The following is a 20534-nucleotide window of genomic DNA, read 5'->3' as shown; positions in this document are numbered from 1 at the left end:
CAAGCAGTACTTTAGGATGACGAAGCAGCCCTGCCATCACACGTAAGAACAGGCGGGGATGTTGAGACTCAGTGGTGAGTGATGGTTTCCGGCCGTGAGCAGCATCTCGCAGGCCCCTTGCTGTGCACTTTTGTCATTGTGAATTTTCACTCCTAATGGCTTCCCCTTTATTAAACAGTGAAGGAAGCTCCTTGGTTTTCCCCGGTCATGGGCCCTGCTACCAAGTAAAGGAGAGCGTACACTCTCCTGTTTAATCAGCCAGGTTTTAAAACATGAGCCACTGACCCTTGGCCTGTGCCATATGCTTGTTCTTGATAAACCCTGGGACTTGTAAACCGCCTCTCATTTTAAAACACAACAAGGAAATTAACTTAGAAGAACCAGGTTATCAATGTATTAAAAGCAAACATTTCAGCCAGGCATGGCGGTGCATGCCTGTAATCCCAGTACTTGGGAGGCTGAGGCAGGAGGATCATAAGTTTGAGGGCAGCCTCAACGACCTAGTGAGGTCCCTCAGCATCTCAGCAAGACTTAGGTTTCAAGAAATAAATAAATAACGCTTGTAATCTCAGTTCTTGGGAGGCTGAGACAGGAGTATTGCAGGTTTGTGGCCAGCCTCAGCTACTTAGTGAAGCCCTCCGCTACTTAGTGAGACCCCATTTCAAGATAGATAAATAAATAAATAAATAAATAAATAAATAAATAAATAAAAATAGGGCTAGGGGGTATATCTCAGAGACAGAATGCCTCTGGGCTCAACCTCCAGTTTAAAAAAAAGAGCAGATTTCTTAGTAATTGTTCACATGTGTCTAATCATCCCTTACTATTTCAGCTGTATCAGATTGAAAACCCTAATACGGGGCCGTCCGGACGGCACGCACCTCTCCTTGGACGCGGCGGGTGCAGGGCCCTCGTCTCTCCCTGATCGCTCCTTCTCTGCCCCTTTCAGATTTCGGCATGACCCGAGACATCTACGAGACAGACTACTACCGGAAGGGAGGAAAGGGGCTGCTGCCGGTGCGCTGGATGTCTCCCGAGTCCCTCAAGGATGGCGTCTTCACCACCCACTCGGACGTCTGGTACGAGCCTCACTGCACGGCAGCTCAGGGCCTCCGGCCTTTGCAGGAGCGGCCCCTCCAGGCTTCGGGGCTCCGTAGTCGCCGGGTCTTTGGCCAAGGCCACCCACCTCCCTTCACCTTTGGGCTGTTCCCATTGTCTGTGGGCTAGCTACGGACAGAAACTGAACCTGCAGATCAGACCCAAGCTTACATGTCTTGTTTATGTTTTCTTGTTCTATGAATACTCTGTCCGCCCTCAATGGGCATCCATCGCTCTTGACCCATGGGAGGTTAGGGGAAGCAGATTAATTTCCTTTAGTAATAAACGTGTCCTGTGCTGGCAGCTCCTCAGCTGGGGTGCGGAGGCTTTCCCGGAGCACTGTTTACTGCAGCTCCTTGGAAACGTCGTGGGGAGGCGGTGAGCTTCTGAAACGCAGCTAAGGTTCTTGGCAGGCAAAAGCCCCGGCACATCCACCTTCTAGAATGTCCGCGAGTGTCTTGGCTATCCTCTTGGGAGATCCCGTTGCTGTCGTATTACAAAATGGTCGTTGTTTACGCCAGCTGTCCGGATGACCGCATCGGGGAACTATTTCGGTTGTGACCGACATCGATGTTTTTAACCTCACGAACCTTTCTCAGTCAAGGGCTGCGGGTCTTATTTTGAAGGCAGGGGCAAATTGGAAATAGTATTTGAATGTGACCCAGCAGAGCCTGGCCGCATCTTGAGCGGAAGGCTGAAGCCTGTTCTGCAGTCAGCTTGTCCAGCGTGGTTTTCTCCATCCTCTCAAGTCAAAGTGATCGGAATGGAGGGGGCAGGGCATCCCGGGTACACACACATCTGTTTATTCTTCCTGCTTCCGAGGCTTTGAGGTCATCTTACAGGACAGGAAAACAGGCAGGGTAGGAAGATGAGGCTGCAGTTGTTCATATCCTGCAGGCTCCCGCCGCCCAAATTCTGGTTACAACTGTCGCTCCAAGCAGCGCACCCAGGGGTTCCGTGCCGGTTTCCTCCCCTCTGACTACATAACCCTTATGAACCAATAAGAAAAATAAATATATAAAGGACAATAGGCATCTGGCATCTGTTCCAGTAAACATCCAGGCATTAAGAGTGCTTTTTTTTTTTTTTATTGGTGCACTGTAGTCATACATCTTAATGGGGACAAGATGGTAGAGGCGTACATCCACATATCACTCATTTAGCCCCTCCCCGGTTCCGCCCCCTCCTCCTCATGTTTAACTAAGTGTTTGACTTTGATGTGTTTGTGAATGTACATCATGTACAGGTTTTTTTTTAAATTTATCTTTATTTTTGGTGGTACTGGGGATGGAACCCTTCTACCTCTGGGCTATGCTCCCAGACCTATTTTATATTTTATTTGGAAACAGGGTCTCTTAAGCCAGAGAGGCTGGCTTCGAACCTACGTAATCCTCCTGTCTCTGCCTCCCAAGCGCGGGATTACAAGCGTGGGCCACCACGCCCGGCTACAGGGTCGTTGTTGTTTTTTTTTAACCCAGCCTTTAACACAGTTGGGAATCCAGGGTGTTAGAAAGTATGGACTATTTCTCAGCTGTCTGTGCTCTGCCCTGAGATTGTCCCCTGTCTAAAAAATGGAAATCATAAGTCAGGCATGGTGGCACACACTTATGATCCTAGTACTTGGGAGGCTGAGACAGGAGGCTCGCAGGTTCAAGGCCAACCTCAGCAATTTAGTGAGTCTGTCAGCAACTTAGCGAGACTTTGTTTCAAAATAATGAAGTCAAAAACTGGAGGATGTAGCTCAAAGGTAGAATGCTCCTGGGTTCAAGCCTCAGCACCACACAAACTCATATACATGTGTGCACGCACACACACACACACACACACACACACACAAGAATGGCAATCATTTTATATCGTGCTTCATGGCACAAAACAATCATTTCTAAATCCTTAAAACAAGGAAGAAATGCAAAGAATCTTGTCTTTGTAGCCAGGCGGCACCCTTGAGGTCAGACCGAGCCGTGACTCCCCCTCCAGAGCACAGTTCCCGCAGAGATGCTTCTAGGGACTGCACTCACTCCCTCCCAAAGACGGGCCACACATCATCTGCCTTCCAGTTCAGCATACCTCCCCCTGCAGCGCTGCGGCGGCCTCTCGATGACACGCTCCGCCCTTCCCGCTGCAGCGCAGCCACACGCCCTGCTTCTTTCTTGATCAGCCGGGGATGGAGGTGTCCAAGGGAGCATCACTGATCCCTAGTCCACCCCACCCCACCCCCCCCGGGCTCCCACTGCTGGACCTTTGGAAACTGGCTGCTCCTCTTACAGCTCCTGTGTCAGGGCCTGGCGCTCCCCTGGGCATGGAGGAGTGCAGGCAGTGGACCTGGGGGTGAGGTTCCCCAGCGTGGGGCTGTGACGGTGCAGAGCATGTGGACCAGCCCATGGACAGACGGCCTTTGAGTGCTGACTTACTACGGTGCTTTCCAAATTCCAGGATCCTCTGCTCCTTTACGGGGAAATTTCCATCGCCTAGGATTGTGGATGTCTCTGTAGGTGTCAGCTTGCCTGTGACAGAGGCCTGCTGGCGCTCGCCCTCCTGTGTGGGGAGGTGAGGTTGCAGAGTGCTGACCGCGGCCAGGCTCAAACCACCGGAGCCTGGCCCTTGAAAAGACAACCCCAGGGCTCACACTTTGGAGGACTTTACCCAGAAGCATTCGTCTAGCCTGTAGGGATCAGATCTGCCCACAGAATGCAAGAGTAGGTTTTGTGTGGAAGCGTTAGGCAATAAAGCCAAGGAGACATAATAAAGCGCCTGTCTTGAACGCCTCACAAGCCGTGTAGATGGCCGATGTCTCTGGCTGGCTGGCTGTGTGGCCCTGCGGCAGGCCGGGTGCTTCTCTGGCCTTCCCTTGCTCCATCTGTAGGGTGAAGGGCGTGCAGGGACGTCCATTCCTCCTGCTCCCTCTTCGGTGCCTCGGTGAACATTTAAATGTCTCACTCCTGCGATGGCTGGGGTTGGGTAGATATGGTGCGGCCTCTGTACCTAGGAGCAGAAAAATCGCCATGTTGAGCTGGGAAGGGCGACCACAGACAGCCGTTGGTGGCCCCCCAGGGCAGTCGAGACTGACAGGAGACAAGACTCGCTCAGGGAAGAGCTTCGCAGTCACCGTGACAAGTGTCTGTGGCCGGCTGTGTGCCTGTGCTGAGGTCCGTGTGCAGAAGAGGCGGGGATGGCAAGAGATATCGTCCCTGTTCTTGGGATAAAGTCTTGTGGAAAAGAAGAAGTAACCTGGCAGGCAGAGGTCCCGGAAGCATCGTGGGCAAGATGCGGTTGTGGGGGCCCTAGTGTATGGACTGGTACTTTCTGGGCCATGGAAGGGGGTTCCTGGCAGTAGGAACTCTGGGGAGCAGACATGACAGAGGAGGGCATTTGCTGCGAGTTGGGGGGGAGGAGGCTTCATTGAGGAAATCAGGCTGAAGACAGAGCCAGTGAGTCCTTGGTTGCTGTTAGGGTCTTGGGGATAATCCTGCAGGCTTTGCGACGATTCTCGTGGCTTCTCAGCCAGAGAGTGACCTAGAGCTGGGTTCCAAGACGTCCGTGTTAGCTAGAAGGCCAGGCTACCTCGAGGAAGATGCTGGAGCCAGAAACAAGAAGCGTGGAAGGCTAGGCACAGACTGCCGTCCTCGCTCGGGAAGCGCCCTCTGAGGCCGGGAAGAGAAGCTGCAGCGTCGGACAAACCTGAGCTTGAAACGCGAAGCCTCGGGACCCGGGGCCAGGGAGGAGGCTGGAGTGGCTGCAGGTGGACCTGGGCGTTGGATACAGAGAGCTCAGGAGAGCAGCAAAGTGCAGGACAGATTCAGATGTAGACGCACAGAGTTGGCATAGCCAAGTACCGGGAGCTTGGAGCAGAGCCGCCATGCTGCCAGGGCGGGGTGGGAGCCCTCCAGTGAGAACCGGCTGCCTGGGAGAGAGGAGAAGGGCTGGGACCATTCCTCAGACCAGGCAGCAGCTGGCCAAAATAGCAAGCTTGCCCTTTCTCATGACAGGTGGCGTTTCAAACGTGTGGGTGGGCACCCCAATCTCAGAGATAGAGTGCTGATGTGAAGGGACAGGGTTTAGAAGGCCAGAGACTCAGCCCGGTGTGTTGGCGCACGCTTGTAATCCTAGGACTTGGGAGGCTGAAACAGGAGGATCGCAGGTTCGCGGCCAGCCTCAGCTAGTGAGGCCCTCTGCAACTCAGTGAGACCCTGTTTCAAAATAAAGAATAAAAAGTAGGGCTGGGAGTAGCTTGGAGGTAGAATGGCCCTGGGCTCAATCCCCAGTCACACACACACACACACAGGCCAGAGTCCATGCTGAAGCAGACAGGAAACCGGCCTCCCTCACCGGGGCATTTTAAAGTTGTGATTTGGCCTTCAGTCTTGGGCTTTTCCAGTCTCTTGTGCAACATGAACACTATTTCTTGGTCACTGGCAGCTAGAAAGGACCGTGGGTTGGTCAGTCCTCCGATTGCTAAGATTCTATTTCTGTCTCACGTCTTTTTGTACTGATGTGTACAAAAACCTCTTGTTCATGAAAAAGAACTGGACCAGTGCACAAAATATTCTGACACAGAGACAGAGCCCCCAACTCCCACACCAACTTGGATGCAAGACCCCAGGATCCCCCAGAGCTGCGGGTGGGAAATACCCTGGCCCGGGTTTTTCCGCAAGGCTTGGCCGGCATGCGTCGCCTGGGACAGGTTCCATCAGAAGCCTCGTGGGCGGCTTGCCCATGGACAGCCTGCTTTCTTCTGCTGAGATGATGCCCGTGTGAGTTTAGATGCAGGCCAGAGAGAGGTCATCACTGGTGGCTGTTTACCCTGGGAAGGCACATTTAGTTTCCTACATTAGTAGGAAGGCAGATGACCACGCGTTTTTAAACGTCATCTGAAATGTCTGCACTTAGGTGGTGTCTGTTTTAAATGGATCTTCTGAACCGACAGGCAAACTTCAGGCAGAAATGCTCCCGGATTGGCCAAGTGTAGACCTCAGCCAGCCTTAGCAGAAGAGTTGTGCGCTGTCCCGACGTGTCCTACAGCCCAGCACATCCTCTCCTGGTCTCCACCTGTGCGGCAGAGGCCTCGAGCCAGCAGCTCCTGAGCTGTGGGGGGACATGGCTTCCCTTCTCTCTTGGGACCTCAGGATCTTGTAGGGCTTTTAAACATTCCCAGGTCCAGGTTGCTGCCCTGGCCAATCAGATCAGAGCTGCTGTTGGGGCCCAGACATCGGGTTATGTTTGTTTGTTTGCTTGTCTGTTTTTGGTGGTACTGGAGATTGATCCCAGGGATGTTCTACCTCCAAGCTACACCCCCAGCCCTATTTTGTATTCTTTATTTTTGAAACAGGGTCTTACTGCGTTGCAGAGGGCCTCACTAAGTAGCTGAGGCTTGCCGTGAACCACAATCCTCCTGTCTCAACCTCTCAAATGCTGGGATTACAAGTGTGCGCCACCATACCTTTCTTCTTCCCCAGCTCTATTTTTTATTTGTGGGGGGGGGCACTGCTGGGGATTGAATTTGGGGGCATTCTACCTCCAAGCTATACCCCCAGCCCTATTTTTTCTTTATTTGGAAACAGGGTCTCACAGAGTCGCAGAGGGCCTCACTAAGTAGCTGAGGCTAGACATGAACCTGCAATCTTCCTGTCTCAGCCTCCCAAACACTGGGATTACAAGTGTGCGCCAGCATGCCTGGCTGTCAGTCTGTTTTTAAGTCTTCCAGGAAGCCCCAGCATGGCGGTGCACACCTATAATCTCAGTACTTGGGAGGCTGAGACAGGAGGATCACAGATTCAAGCCTGACCTCAGCAAGTTTCATAATTAAAACTAAAAAGGGCTGGTGGTATAGCTCCGGGGAAGAGCCTCCTTAGGTTCAATTTCCAGGACTTCAAAGTTAAATCCATACCTACATAATCCTAGGATATTCTGGGATAGAAGCTTCCAAACTGACCATGACCCTCATCTGAGGAGTTTGTTGATACACTCTATTTCCCAAGTGAATGGCCAGCCTGGGGCCTGGGGCCTGCATTCTTTCATTCCTGGGCTAATGCAGGTTTGGGGACGACCACCCTACTGGGTAAATGGCTGGACTAGGCACCAAGCACGTGTGGTCCAAATCAAGGGCTTCTCAGCCATGCGGAGGCTGCTCAAAACTCCCCGGGCACCCGCTTCTCCAGGGCTGTGGCCACAGGGAACATCAGTAGAGACAAGAGGGGAAGCTGTCCCGCCCTCAGCCCCGGGCCAGGCTCGCCGTTGGGAGCAGCTTTCAGTGCCCAGGGTCAAAGAGATGCTGGAAAGGAGGCAGCCAGGTGGACCCTCCCAGCCTTTTCCTGGCCGCTCACCTTTCTCCTTTCTCCCTGCAGGTCCTTCGGAGTTGTCCTCTGGGAGATCGCCACGCTGGCCGAGCAGCCGTATCAGGGCTTGTCCAACGAGCAGGTCCTGCGCTTCGTCATGGAGGGCGGCCTCCTGGACAAACCCGACAACTGCCCCGACATGCTGTACGTATTTCCTGGGCCCCTCAAATAACTCTGCCTGGGTCCCACTTATGGGAGCCAGAAGTTCCCTCCCTCTGGTCCTGTGGGGACAGTGATAGTCCAGGGCAGAAAAAAGAGGGTGTATTTGTCCTCATCGGGGCCTTCATGCCAGATACCTTATTTCCTTAATTCTTTAGTTCTGATTTGTAGTTTGCAGAGTGGTTTCTGAGGTCTAACATCACCAAGAAATATTGGACCAAAGCAAATTTTGTTCTTTTTTTTTTTTTTTTTTTTTGGCAATACTTGGGATGGATCCAGGAGCATTGTACCTTCGAGCTACACCCCCAGCCCTACTTTTTAGTCTTTTTATTTTTGAAACAGGGTCTCACTGAGTTACAAAGGGCCTCGCTAAGTAGCTGAGGCTGTCCGCGAACCGCAGTCCTCCAGTCTCATGAATGCTAGGGTTACAAGTGTGTAAGAGAACAATACAGGACTTACTACTCATAAGTCAATCTCAGGGGCTTCTCCCTGTCTTCAGCAGGACTGGAAACAGCCACAGGCCCTGTACACAAAGCTTACTGTTGGGATTCCTTCCTGCATTGCATTAGATGAACCTCAGAGGGGTCCAGCAGGCTGCTACCACATCAGCATCACCCCAACCCAGTTTTCTTCTGTGTTAAATGTTTACAAAAGTCACGAACCATCCGAGTCCCCTGCTCTCTGAGCCTCTTTCCAGTAAGCAGTGTGGACCTGGATTGGAGGTCCAACTCAGCCCTGGGCACACCAAGGGTCGGGCACTGGTGAGCTTGTCTCCCCATCCACTTCTTCTGAACACCTCACAGCTTTGAGTTCCTGAGATCTGCCGTGTGCTGAGGGTGTAGCTGTGGCCTAGACGCTCAGAGCTTTCTAAGGCGGACACCCCTGTGCTGGTCAGCTTTCCACTGCTGTAACAAATACCTGAGATAAACAACTTTAAAAAAGGATGACATGGGCCCACAGTTTGTACGGTTTTAAGTCATGACCAATCAGCCAGTTGCTTTAGACCTGGGGTGAGGCCATGCACCTCCTGGCCAGCTCGCATGGCGGAGCAAAGCTCTAGCTTCGTGGCCTGGAAACAGAAGTGAGCGAGAAGGGGCTGGGGTCCCACGGCCCCTTCAAGGGCAAGCCCTTATGACCTGAAGAGCCCCACCCGGGCCCACTAGCTCCCTTGGTTTTTCCACACAGCTCCCCACAGCACTGCCGAAGTGTCCTCATGACACACAGCTGCCCCTCTCCCCAGGCAGGGCTCAGCAAATACGATTAAAAGCCAGAAAGGCATTTTTGGGGTTCTGTGGGCCCCTACAATCTGGCATGGCTGCGTGCCATCCAACGAAACTTGAATTGAGGACACTGAAATTTAAATTTCACGTAATTCCAAGTTGTCACAAAACATTCTGCCCCAGCCATTTCTAAATTGTGTGTGTGTGTGTGTGTGTGTGTGTGTGTGTGTGTGTGTGTGTGTGTATTAACCCCCTGCAAGCCATTTGTAGCTCAGAGGCCTTCTACAGTCAGGCAGGCAGCAGGCCAGATCTGGCCCAGGGGCGTGTAGGTACTTTCACTGGAACTAATGACCCACAAACACAGCGCACACCTGCGTCCTTCCTGACCTAACCTAAGCACCACGCTCCATGGCTCACAGCCTCTCTCCACTTTCACCCAGAGAAGCCCTGGGATCCTGAAAGCTGGCTCTCACCCCCAGCCTCCAAAGTGTCCCTCACAGGTGGCCGTCTGCCCGTGGGCAGGGTTGCTGCTGTGTTTGTACCAACCCTTTATAAGAACACCCCGCCTTTATAGCCAGAATATAAATCATGGCGGGTGAGCACGGATGCCCACCAAATTTGCAGAAAGGCGCCCACTGCCAGAGTAGATTGGAAGGCTCACACCAGCGATGTTTAGCTTAGAAGCCGGCCCAGCAAGCCGGGCGTGGATGCGCACGCTTGTAATCCCCGCACTTGGGAGGCGGAGACAGGAGGATCACACAGGTTCGAAGCCAGCCTCAGCTACTTAGTGAGGCTCTTGGCAACTTTAGTGAGACCCTTTTTCCAAATAAAATATAAAATAGGTCTAGGAGTGTGTCCCAGAGGTAGAAAGCCCCTGGGTTCCATCCCTAGTACCATAAAAAAAAAAAAAAAAGAAAAGAAAAGAAACAGGCCCAGCAAGCAGGTGCGTGCTTTGTTCCTGTGCTTTGGGGCTGGTCACGGGAGAGGGACGTCTTGGCACTTGCTCCCAGACTCCGGGAAACGTTTGTCTCTGACAGACTTGTGGGACTCCCAAGGTTGGCCCAGCTCCAGGACTGGCGTCTCGGTATTAATTTAATATGCCTGGGAAGCAACCCACCTGCCCTGAGAGAGGCCCTGGGCTTCCTGTTCCCAGCAGAGAGAGATGAGGAGGCTTACACAGGGAGTTTGCTCCTGGATATGAAATGTTTGATCCAGAAGGCATGATCCTTCTTGGCAAATTTGACTCCTTTCTGGAAAAGGAACAGAACGGAGGTTTCATGTTGTCTTCCTGAACTCACCGACGACCTGCGTGGGGGGAGCGTTCTGGGAAAGGGCTCCTTTGGTATCAGAAATGAAAGAATAGGCCCTATTGATTCTAGAGGAAGGGGGTATCCCGGGGCCCTTGGGAGTTGCCCGGCACCCACAGCTCTCACGAGGGAGAGGAGCTGCCCCTCCTCTGAGACTCTCAGGTGGGCAAAGGCGCTCCCGGGTCCTGTCGTGGCTGCTGGGGGGGGGGGGCTTCCGCTCCTCACCAGAAAGGCCCTCCAGCTATTGAGCGATGCCCGTATCTGAAGCTGGGCGCCTCCGAGTAGCAAAGCCCCGCCCCTCAGCATCACAGAGTGTTGAGGCTGTAAAGGAAAAGCTCTGTGGTCCACACCCCGGGGTATTCAGGTGTGTGAGCCTCAGCACTGCGATGCCACGTGCATTCACTCAGCAAGTGTCGCGCAGTCGGATTCGGGTTGGGGGTCCCCGTTGCATCCATATTTTAACTGGGTGTCAAAGTCTGTCTTAACGCTCCCACGCTCGGATCTCAGAGCTTAGGCCGTGTGCGTCGTTGAGCCCTCGGGGTGCCTGCTGACAGCCGATGCCCCAAAGGCGAGGAAGGAGGGGTGTCCTGCAGTCTAATGCTGCGGAAGAAGGCGTCAGGCAGAGGAGCGAGCTCAGCCCTCAGAGCTCAGGTGAAGCCGTCCTGGCAGCTCAGCCCCTCGTGCCCAGACTGCAGTCTGCAAGATTCAGGAAAGATCGGGAACTTTTTTATGCTTTTTAACTCGGAGTCCTCAGCTCACAGATGAGTCTGAAACACACTCAGTGCAGTCTTGATTGTTTTCTCAGTTTTGCCTCTTGCGGATTGAAGTTCCCACGTTCCTGGGAATCCTGGGCTGGCCTCGCAGGAGTCTAGTGCATGAGTAGGAGCTAAACCTGGAGGAATGGTGGCACCGTGCCTGGTTATCCAAGTTCCTCCCCTGCCAGAGCTGGCTGGGGAGCTGCTCACAGGACAGCGCTGGCTGCTGGGGATGCTGGGCGGAGTGCGCAGCCCTGCAGGACTGCTGGGTCTGAGCTGCAGAGCGCATCTTGGCTTTCTGACATCCCCCACTGTCAAGTTCTGCGTGTCAGGGGCCAAGAGCAGGGAGTACAGAGGCGTCTGTGTGCGCCTACAACCCGCCCTCACACAGCCTCCTGGGGACACAGTCCTCTCTCAGAAAGCGGCTTCAAAACAGGGCAGGGGTCCCATTGAAGTCCAGTCCCCCCCCCCGGGGGGGAGGGCTGGGTATGTGCCCCCAGCCCCAAAGACAGCGTTCTGTGAAGGACGGCTCCCACCCCATCCTCAGTGCTGAGCAGTGGTGCAAAACATGCTTTGCAAACCCAGAGTTTTATTGGCTCATAAATCCTTCTGGAGTCTACTGGACAGTTTCTTGGGTAAAATAGCATAAACAAGGTCTCGAATCCCACAGAGTAAAAGAGTCTTCCTCTTATGGGCAGCCCTGGAAGGACTGTGACTCGGGGCCGACTGGCGTCACGTGGCTCGTTGGTGTTGATGTCACCACGTCGACGCTCCTCCCAGCAGCACCTCCCCAGTCGCAGCTCAGGTTCTGGCCTCTCGGCTCTGGCTCCGGCTGCCCTCTGTTCAGGCACGAGTCGGCCGGCCAGAGAGGAAACCGCAGCCACGGAGATGCGTTCCGGGCATATGTGGCCCATCCTTTGGCTGGTTGGTTCTCACGTATCTTTTTCTTGGGAACAGACCTGGGCGTATGGGAAGACAGGTCTGTCTGCCATATGACCAGAGTGGAAGACAGCACCCTCGCTGCCGGTTTATCACTGCAAAGCAAGCCCGCCCATGATAGCTAACTGACCAGGATAGGGTGGTCTCCGAGCAGGACCACGGCCCTTTACACCTGCCTGACCAGAGTGTAGCCATACTGGCTCACCGAGCACGTCACCCCGCTACTTAACAACAGCTGGTGATTGAAAGCTACAGGGGTCCCCCTGGTATCCTTAATATTCCCTAGCTGGAGCACATTAGAGAAAACATATGTCCCTTCTCTTTCAGTGCTTGGCTGATCTCACTTAACATAATGTTCTCCAGGTCTTCCCATCTTCTTGCGAATGGCATGATTTTGTTCTTCTTTATTGCTGAGTAGAATGGAGGGGAAACCTCAGCGAAGCCAGAAAGGAAGGGTAGGGGATGAAGAAGTCTGAGGTTAATCAATGAAAAAGCTACATTCGAATATGTGTCGACATGTGAATATAACATTATTAACCTAGACACTCAGTACTGGGAGGGAGGGGAAAGCGGAAGCGGGGGAGGGGCACCAAGTACCGTGTGAATATATACCACTGTCAAACGATCCCCATCATGATGTGAGCCTACAGTGCACCAATAAAATAAAATTAAAAAGATATATAAAGAAGAAAGCCACAGGAGAAGCTGGGCATAGTGGCGCCTGCTTGTAATCCCAGTGCTTGGGAGGCTGAGGCAGGCAGATCACAGGTTTGAGACCAGACTCACCCAACTTATGAGGTTCTCTGCAATTTATTCTTTTTCAAAAAATAAAGAATAAAATAGGGCTGGGGTGTGCCTTGGAGGTAGATTGAACTTGCGTTCAATCCACAGTACCAAAAACAAGGAAAAAGGAAGCCATGGTGATATGTTAACTCCTGGGTCCAGCTGTGACTTGCTGACCCGGGCCTCCAGAGCATGGATTCTGGAAGGCTCCCCCTCCTGGCCTCCCCCCGAGGTCCCTTCCCTACCGAGGTCAGCTGAGGACTGGCAGGTGGGCGGGGGACCTTTCATGGGGGACCCCCGGACCTCTCCCTGACACCAAACGTACACAGGCAGTTTGTTGCTCGTGGGGTAATGGCCTGGCCAAAGGCAGGGTGCCAATTTGGCAAGATGCTTTGAGCTTCCTGGACATGGGGACTTCCATTTGGCATTTTTTTTTTTTTTTTTTTTTTTTTTTTTTTTTTACTGAAAAGCAGCTCTGTGGCCAAAAGTTTTAAAACACAAAGTATAACTTTCCAGCAAAAACAGAGGTGGAGGAGAAGACGATTGGACAGTTTTCAGGCTTATGAGAGAGGAGGCCGCTGGCTGAGTCCTCACGATCGTGACCTGAGCCCGGACTTGCACTCCTTTACCTTCTTGGCTCCCAAGGTCTCTCTGTGTCCTGCACACTTGGGAAAGTCCAGGCCTTTCCCAGGGCTGGCAGCTGCCTGTACCCCAGAACCTTCTCTTTCCTCTCCCTGTGACTCCGCACCTTCCCGAGGGGCCCACAGCAGTGCCGGGTGACTCCCGCTGCCCATGTGACAGAGGTGGGCATCCCAGCAGGTGTGACGAGGGCTGGCGCTCATGCTGCGTTTCCTTGCTGGGGGCGCTCGCTGTGGGGGCCTCCTGGTGTTAGAACCCACTTTGTTGGCCTCAGTGGGATCCGGGGCCCAGGGCCAGGGCTCTGCCTTTGCAGAACACACAGACACTGGATTGAGAGGGAGTCTCGTGGCCCTGTGCCTCCCTCGGGCCCTCTGCTAGGAGCACCCCTGTGCCGGGAAGAAGCTTGGAAGTAGTGTAGATATTCCAAGCTCACTGTCTGGGAAGCTGTGACGGAGCCTCGGCCTCGCCTATGAGAAGCGGAAGTTTCTGCCTTCCGACCTTGGACACGGAGTGCCTGCGTAAGAGACTTCAGCTAGAAAGCGGAGTGTTTTCAGTTCTTAGGGCTGCCCCCATAAATAAGGCCTGTGGGGGCGGGCTACTGGAAACCGAGATTGGACCCCTCAGGAAAGGAGGCTTTGGTTCTGGTTGAACTGAGCAGGAGGGGAGGCTCAGGGGATCCCCGGCACTCGCTGGAGGCATGGAGGGGGATGCAGCCAAGGCCCCGAGGTTCTGCGGACGCCCCCCGCTGCAGCCCGGCCCCTCTTCTGTCTTTGCCTCAGGTTCGAGCTGATGTGTATGTGCTGGCAATACAACCCCAAGATGAGGCCTTCCTTCCTAGAGATCATCAACAGCGTCAAAGACGAGATGGAGCCCGGCTTCCGGGAGGTCTCCTTCTACTACAGCGAAGAGAACAAGCCGCCCGAGCCCGAGGAGTTGGACATGGAGACCGAGAACATGGAGAACGTGCCCCTGGACCCCTCGGCCTCCTCGTCGTCCCTGCCGCTACCCGAAAGACACTCGGCACACAAGGCCGAGAGCGGCCCGGGCCCTGGGGTGCTGGTCCTCAGGGCCAGCTTCGACGAGAGACAGCCTTACGCACACATGAACGGAGGCCGGTCCAACGAGAGGGCCCTGCCGCTGCCCCAGTCGTCCACCTGCTGAGCCTGGTCCTGAGCCCCGTGCGACAAACAGTAATGTGTGCGCAGGCCTTGACGGCGGCGGCGGCGGCGGGCGGGCAGGGGAGGAAGGTTCTAACGATCTATTCACACGACTCCTGTACCTCGGTGGATCTTCAGAACTGCGCTGCTGCCCATGGTTGACGCCTTCTCCTCAGTAAACACATTTGGGATATTCTTTTTTTTTTTTTTTTTTTCAATATGCAAGCCGCTTTTCCTTCCCCACCCAAAACCCTTAGCTGACAGGAGCCTCTACAAACCTTAATGACAACACAAAATAGCAACAGACACCTGGGAACCCAATCTCCGAGTTCTCGTCCTTTCCCTCCCTTCCCCTCTCTCTCTCTCTCTCTCTCTCTCTCTCTCTCTCTCTCTCTCTCTCTTTCTCTCTCCCTCTCTCTCTTTCTCTCTCTCCTTTTTCTGCTTCATAATGGAAAAATATATTTGCCGGAAGCCCTTTTTATCAGATGGAGGAAGTGGCTGTCCCTGGGGCTCCAGGTCCCCCTGTACACACCTGCCTGACACCATAGGTCTTTATAAAACACACGCACACACACAGTACACACACAGAGACGGAATTTTTTAACTGTATCTGTAACCTTTTCAGTGTCATCTGAAATTTTCAAAGGGCCATCGCTCATCCACAGTTGCTCCCATTTCAATGTGGCCAAGTTTTGCCACAATGCCGAGCTTTCTGCCTCCTAGCCTCCCCTCCCACCTCCACCCCCAAACTGATTCTCCTCTGTCCGGAAGCGTGGGGTGAGCATGGTATCTGGTTCATAACTGCATTTAAGAGACACCCTGGTGTGCTTTCCAAGCCCGTATCTACCCCAATCTCATCGCTTTCGATGGCTAGGTTATTTTTCAGAGTGGAGGGAAGAGGACTGGATCAAATGGGGCTATCCCTCAGTAAAGATGGGAGGAAAGACAGACAGCTTCCCCACCCCCGCCCCGGCCCCACCCTGAGAATTCTGGTGGAACAGCCGGGAGGTAGCCGGAGAGCCGGCTGCGTGTGCAGGCGCGCCTCGGCCGCAGCCCCGGCCCAGGGACGCAGGTGGTGGGGTCTCCAGGGGCCACGGGCAGGGAAGTCGGGCAGCAGCTCAGCTTCATTGACATTTTCTCTGTCCCTAGGACTTCTTCATGGCTCTTACAGTTCTATGTTAGACCATGAAACGTGCATACACATCGTCTTTAATGTCACTTTTATAACTTTTTTACGGTTCAGATATTCATCTATACGTCTGTACAGAAAAAAAAAGCTGCTATTTTTTTCGTTGTTGTTCTTTCTCTTTGTGGATTTGATCTATGAAAACCTTCAGGTTTACCTTTCTTCCCCCTTCCGCTCGCTCCAAGAAACTTCTCACGCTTTGCATTGAGTGTGCGACTCTGCTTCCTCCTCTGGCCAGTGATGGAGGGCTCTAGAACAGAATCTGCCATGGCCCGTTTGATGCCTTTAGAAACACACTTCTCCCCCTCTCCCCCCCCATTCACTGTCTTCTAACCCCTAGCTCAGTGGGCACAAAGCTGGGTAGGAAAGAAGGGGTGTCGGGGCCCCGGGCCGAGGTCCCCTCCTCCCCCGCACCCCCTTGCATGGCGTCGGGGTCCGCTGCAGCGCACGTCACCACGCAAACTCAGGTCAGGACAAAGGGTTGCCTGGCTCACTCACCCTCGTTCAGTTCTAGTCCCGACTGTCGGAAACCCCATCTGCTCTTCCCTTCCCTGACTGTGTTTTGTTTGTGACACACACATATATATATATATATATATTTTTTTTTTTAATTCTTGGGTACAACAGCAGTTTTTTAACTGCAGACACTAGGCATTTGGATGACTATTTTTTTTTAACGGATGTTTAATCCTTCAATCCCATGGGAAACAGCTGCTGAGTCCTGGGGCGCAGCGGGGCGCGGCCCAGCAGGCCCCTCTGCCGCCTCCGCCACCACCCTCCCCAGACCGATCTACCTGTCTCTAGAAACACAGCATCCGAGGGCTTTCCTCCTCCTCTGTGCCAGCGGGGAGCAGGACCCGGGGGACAGCACCCCAGGGCTGTGGTGTTTGAGCCCACACTGCCAGACTGGGCCACACTGGGCCATGCTGTGGCGGCCCCGGCGGCCTCTGCTCTAGCCCAGGGGACCAGGGCCTGGCGCCAGCGTGCTGGGTCGGGGCCGGGAATCCCAGTCCTCGGCCCGGGGTCTTGTTTTGTTGTTAGCACTTCTCAGCAGATTGACGAGGGCACACGAGTTGCTTCTGGGCTGTAAATGTCCTGAGTAAGAACAGATCTCAGAGGATGATTGCGAGCTGCGACTGGAGATAAAAGACAGAAAGGAAAGTTGATAGTGTGTTTTTGCTCATCGGAAATATCAATCCCATGACTTTCTTACTGGCCTCTGCCCCAGTGTTTTCCCCTTAAAAAAAGAAGAAAAAGAAAGTAATCAGGAAGGTATTATGTGGAGGCGTATTTTTCATTTATTTTGTGATGGCAGACTTAATCACTGTAGAGACGCCCCTATTATGAATTTAAATGCTGAGGAAAGGTCTTGTGTGTACTTGTGTGTGTGTGTGTGCCCGTGTGTGTGTGTAAGACGGGACAGTTTCTGGGTTTTTTGGGTGTTTTTCGTTGTTGTTTTTTCAAACATTTATCTACCTCACTCTTATTTTTTATATGTGTATATAAAAAAAAAAACAAAAAAGAAGACATCTCACACTGTCAGCACCTGACAAAAGGCCGTTGTTACTGGTAACCTCATCCACACCACAGGCCACACCAGGGCACACCGGGAGAGGCCGGGCTGCGTTCCGGGGCCCAAGGAACACACGCACCTCTCCACCCGTTTCAAACAGCTTGCCTTTTTCTGAGATGTCTTTGCTCGTGTGGCTTCTCCTCTTCTCCTAACCTGGTTTCCTCAGAGGTAGCGAGGCGTTAGGGTTTCCCTGGGCTCAGCCCCGTGGCCCCTGAGGAAGTTTACCAGGGCATCCCTCAGAGGCCGGGTTGGTCAACTCTGGAACAAAACCACTCTATGCAGGAGGGATGGCGAACACATTTTGTCACCCACAGAGCAGGTGACCCCACGTCCTGAGACCAGGACGACGCCCACTCACGGTATCCGTGAGAAGACCCTATGGGCCGTGGGTTAGGTCCCCTCCCCTATCCCGGAGGGTCTGCACCGAGACAGGGTTGTGTCGCTGCCACTGCTGCTGCTACTGCTGCTGCTGGTTGGTTTCATTCAAAGGTGTAAGACGTGGCCACAGCTGCAGAGCTCGGCCCTCCCAGCCTTCTGCTCCAGGACAGAGGCTCCTGATGTCATGGCCAGCTGGGGCAGCAGGGGAAAGCCCCTTCCCCTCTGCAGACAGATCTTTCTCCTCTTCCTCCTCCTCTACTCCTTCTCTTCCTCCTCGTCCCCAGGGGTAAACAAACGTACCAAACCTCAGGGCTGGGAAGGCCAGTGGTTGGCGCCTGGCATCTGTGGGTTGTGCCTCCCGGTCGGGCGTGTTTTATCCATCCCTCCTCTCTACTGCTGCTCAAGGGGTGGACGCTGTGCTCCCCATGTCACCCAGCAGCTGCTCTCTTGGGTACTGGGGGCTTCGGCTGGGACGCGTGGTGGGAATTTTTCCCCCAAGTGCGAAGGGCTTCTTCATGGCGCTTCCTGCTGGGCTCTGGGGCCTCCTCCCTCTGGCAGGAGCACCGCCCTTCTCTCCTGAGCATCAGAGATCGGTCTTGGAGAAATACTGTTTGATCAGGGTTTTCTTTTGCCACACTGTAGGACAACCCCTTGGAATAGTGGCCTCTCCTCTCTTTTGCACACACTTACCGGTTTCCACAACTGGATTTCTACAGAACGTTGAGCTGGTTATAAGGGTTTTGTTTAAGCTGTCCAAATCGTTGGTGCCGTTTCCTTGTTGTCCCGCGTAGGCGGTTTTCCACAGAGAGAAAACTGCAGCGTAGTGCTCCCGTAACCCCGCTTCAGAAACACTTCAACGAAAGAGGAAAGTGTGTTTGGTGTGACAGTGCGGTCCTCATCCTGGACCGAGCCACCCGCCCTGGCCCTCCCAAGGCATCATGCGTGCACAGTTCTAGCCTGGTTTGATGCAGATTTTCTCACCTCTTCTTGATTTTTCTCTTGTGTACACTCCAAAGAATTTTCCCAAGCTGAGTCATGGCGCTTTCTGCACAACCTCCTTCTGACAGCAGCTCACTCTGCTGGAAGTCACTCAAACCACTGAGGCACACCGCCGGGCCGCTGTGAGCCGGGAGACAGTGTGCCTTGCGCCCTTCCCCCGGGCAGCAGCGGCTGTGATTTGTAGACTCGCCACTCGAGCCAGGGGGACCCAGACCTCGCCGGGTCTCCTGGGATGGCGTAATGTCTGACCGTGCAGTTGGGATGAGCGTCCTCCTGGGAACATGGCTGTCGCCGGCCTTCACTTCCAAACCGTTTCTTAGGACTCGGGACGACATTTCATTGGGAGTAAAAAGCGGCCTCATAAAATAAGAGAAATGGTTATTGTGAAACTACCAGTTGGCAAAAAAAAAAAAAAAAAGTGGTGTATTTCAGCTGAGATGACAGATTGACAAGCCACCTAAGATGCCAAATTCTAGGCCAGTTTGGTCCGGCAAAGCTTCTGTCTCGGCCTGGCCCCAAGGCTGGTGGCCGTAGCCAGTATGGACAGCTGTGGTGGTAGGGATAGATACCCTGCGCTCAGGGGCTCAGATGCTCATTCCTCGTCCCTGGCTGTGACTGTCGAGTCTTTCAAGGGAGACTGCACAGTGTCAAAAGCAACTCTGTTCCAAAACAACGGGCACCCTCCGGTTGACAGTAACACGCCCCGGTGTGCCTTGGCCCATCCCAACAGTCCTCACGATGCACTTAAGATTTGGAGTTTATCCTTTTGTTAATGTTACCTTCGTGTTCGTCAGCTGTCTTTCCATTTTCCTGGGCGTAAGCAGCATGGGGAAACATGGACCAGAGATCCACTCCTGAAGAACTGGTCACGGAGGCCAGCTTCCTCACTTGGTATAGAGGAGAACCTCAAGAGAGGATGTTGCTGAGGTTGAATCTCTGTTGCCAGAGATGCTGAAGATACAGACCTTGGCTGGACAGGTCAGAGGGCTTTGGGTTTGACCTCCACCTCGGACGACTAGCCAGTCATTGAGAGAAACGAATGCTTCTCGATGGTGATGGGAAACCATCTTTAACAGGATCGGGACAGGAAGAAAAGTACCCTGGGCAGATGGGTACCAGACTGGGAAGACGCATGGGTGAACTGGATGGTTTCTGAAGGTATCAGGCCACAGCAAGGCTCATCGTCTGTCATCCACGGGCATTTGGTCTCAACAAATAAAACCTGACATCCTGCTCTGGAAACTCGCCGTGGAGATAAGTCACGTTCGAGACCTTGAACTGCATCGTACCTGGCAGTTGAGTCGTCCGTTCTGGAGCATGACTTTAGAGTTTTGTTTTGTTTGTGTTTTTTTTTTAATTTTTTTTTCTGCGAGAATATAATAATCACTCATTTGTACGTCCACATTCATGCGTCCGCATCTTTCCAGTCAACACTTTTTTTCCTTCAGTTAGTCACTCATTAGTATTTCCAATAGGGCTCCTAAGTCCAGTAGATTACGGGTAGTCAGTTGACGAAGATCTGGTTTACAAGAACTAATTAAATGTTTCATTGCATTTTTGTAAGAACATAGAATAATTTTATAAAATGTTTGTAGTTTATAATTGCCGAAAATAATTTAAAGACACTTTTTTTCCTCTGTGTGTGCAAATGTATTTGTGATCCATTTTTATTATTTTTTTAGGACACTTGTTTACTAGGTAGCTTTACAATATGCCAAAAAAAAAGGATTTTTTTTTCCTCAAACCCAGGCCATGATTCATCCTCTTTCTCCCCCCATGCTTTGTGTCCTGGTTTATAACAAAGGAATGATGTCGATTTGAAAGGTTGCTCTGTATCTTCAGTATCTTGGTCTTCTCGCATCCTCTGGTTGAGAAGGGGGAGTCTTTAGTTCTCAGTTCCCTTTGGAGTGTCGTGACTTTCACAGGTGGAAAGAAACTCATTGCCCGTGTCAACCACCGAGGCATCCTGCCCCAGGGTGCGTGGCACTCTGAAGCCTCTGCCTTGG

General features: G+C 53.0%; 1 protein-coding gene across 2 annotated transcripts in view; it reads left to right on the top strand.

Moving 5' to 3' along the window:
• The window catches only part of IGF1R (insulin like growth factor 1 receptor), a gene marked incomplete at its 3' end in the record, with an annotated part of 296941 nt that extends 282545 nt beyond the window's left edge, over positions 1 to 14396 (top strand). For both annotated transcript variants that reach the window (XM_080692580.1, XM_080692579.1), the window contains exons 19-21: positions 950 to 1079; positions 7443 to 7577; positions 14015 to 14396. In XM_080692580.1, the coding sequence (XP_080548706.1) occupies positions 950 to 1079; positions 7443 to 7577; positions 14015 to 14396 (647 nt within the window). The remainder of the gene's footprint in view (positions 1 to 949; positions 1080 to 7442; positions 7578 to 14014) is intronic.
• Positions 14397 to 20534: the final 6138 nt, after the last annotated feature.

This window comes from Muscardinus avellanarius (assembly GCF_963383645.1).
Source record: "Muscardinus avellanarius genome assembly, chromosome: 3".
Classification (NCBI taxonomy): Eukaryota; Metazoa; Chordata; class Mammalia; order Rodentia; family Gliridae; genus Muscardinus; species Muscardinus avellanarius.
The sequence above is the reverse complement of the archived record's forward strand: the minus strand, read 5'-3'. Positions and strand labels throughout refer to the sequence as shown.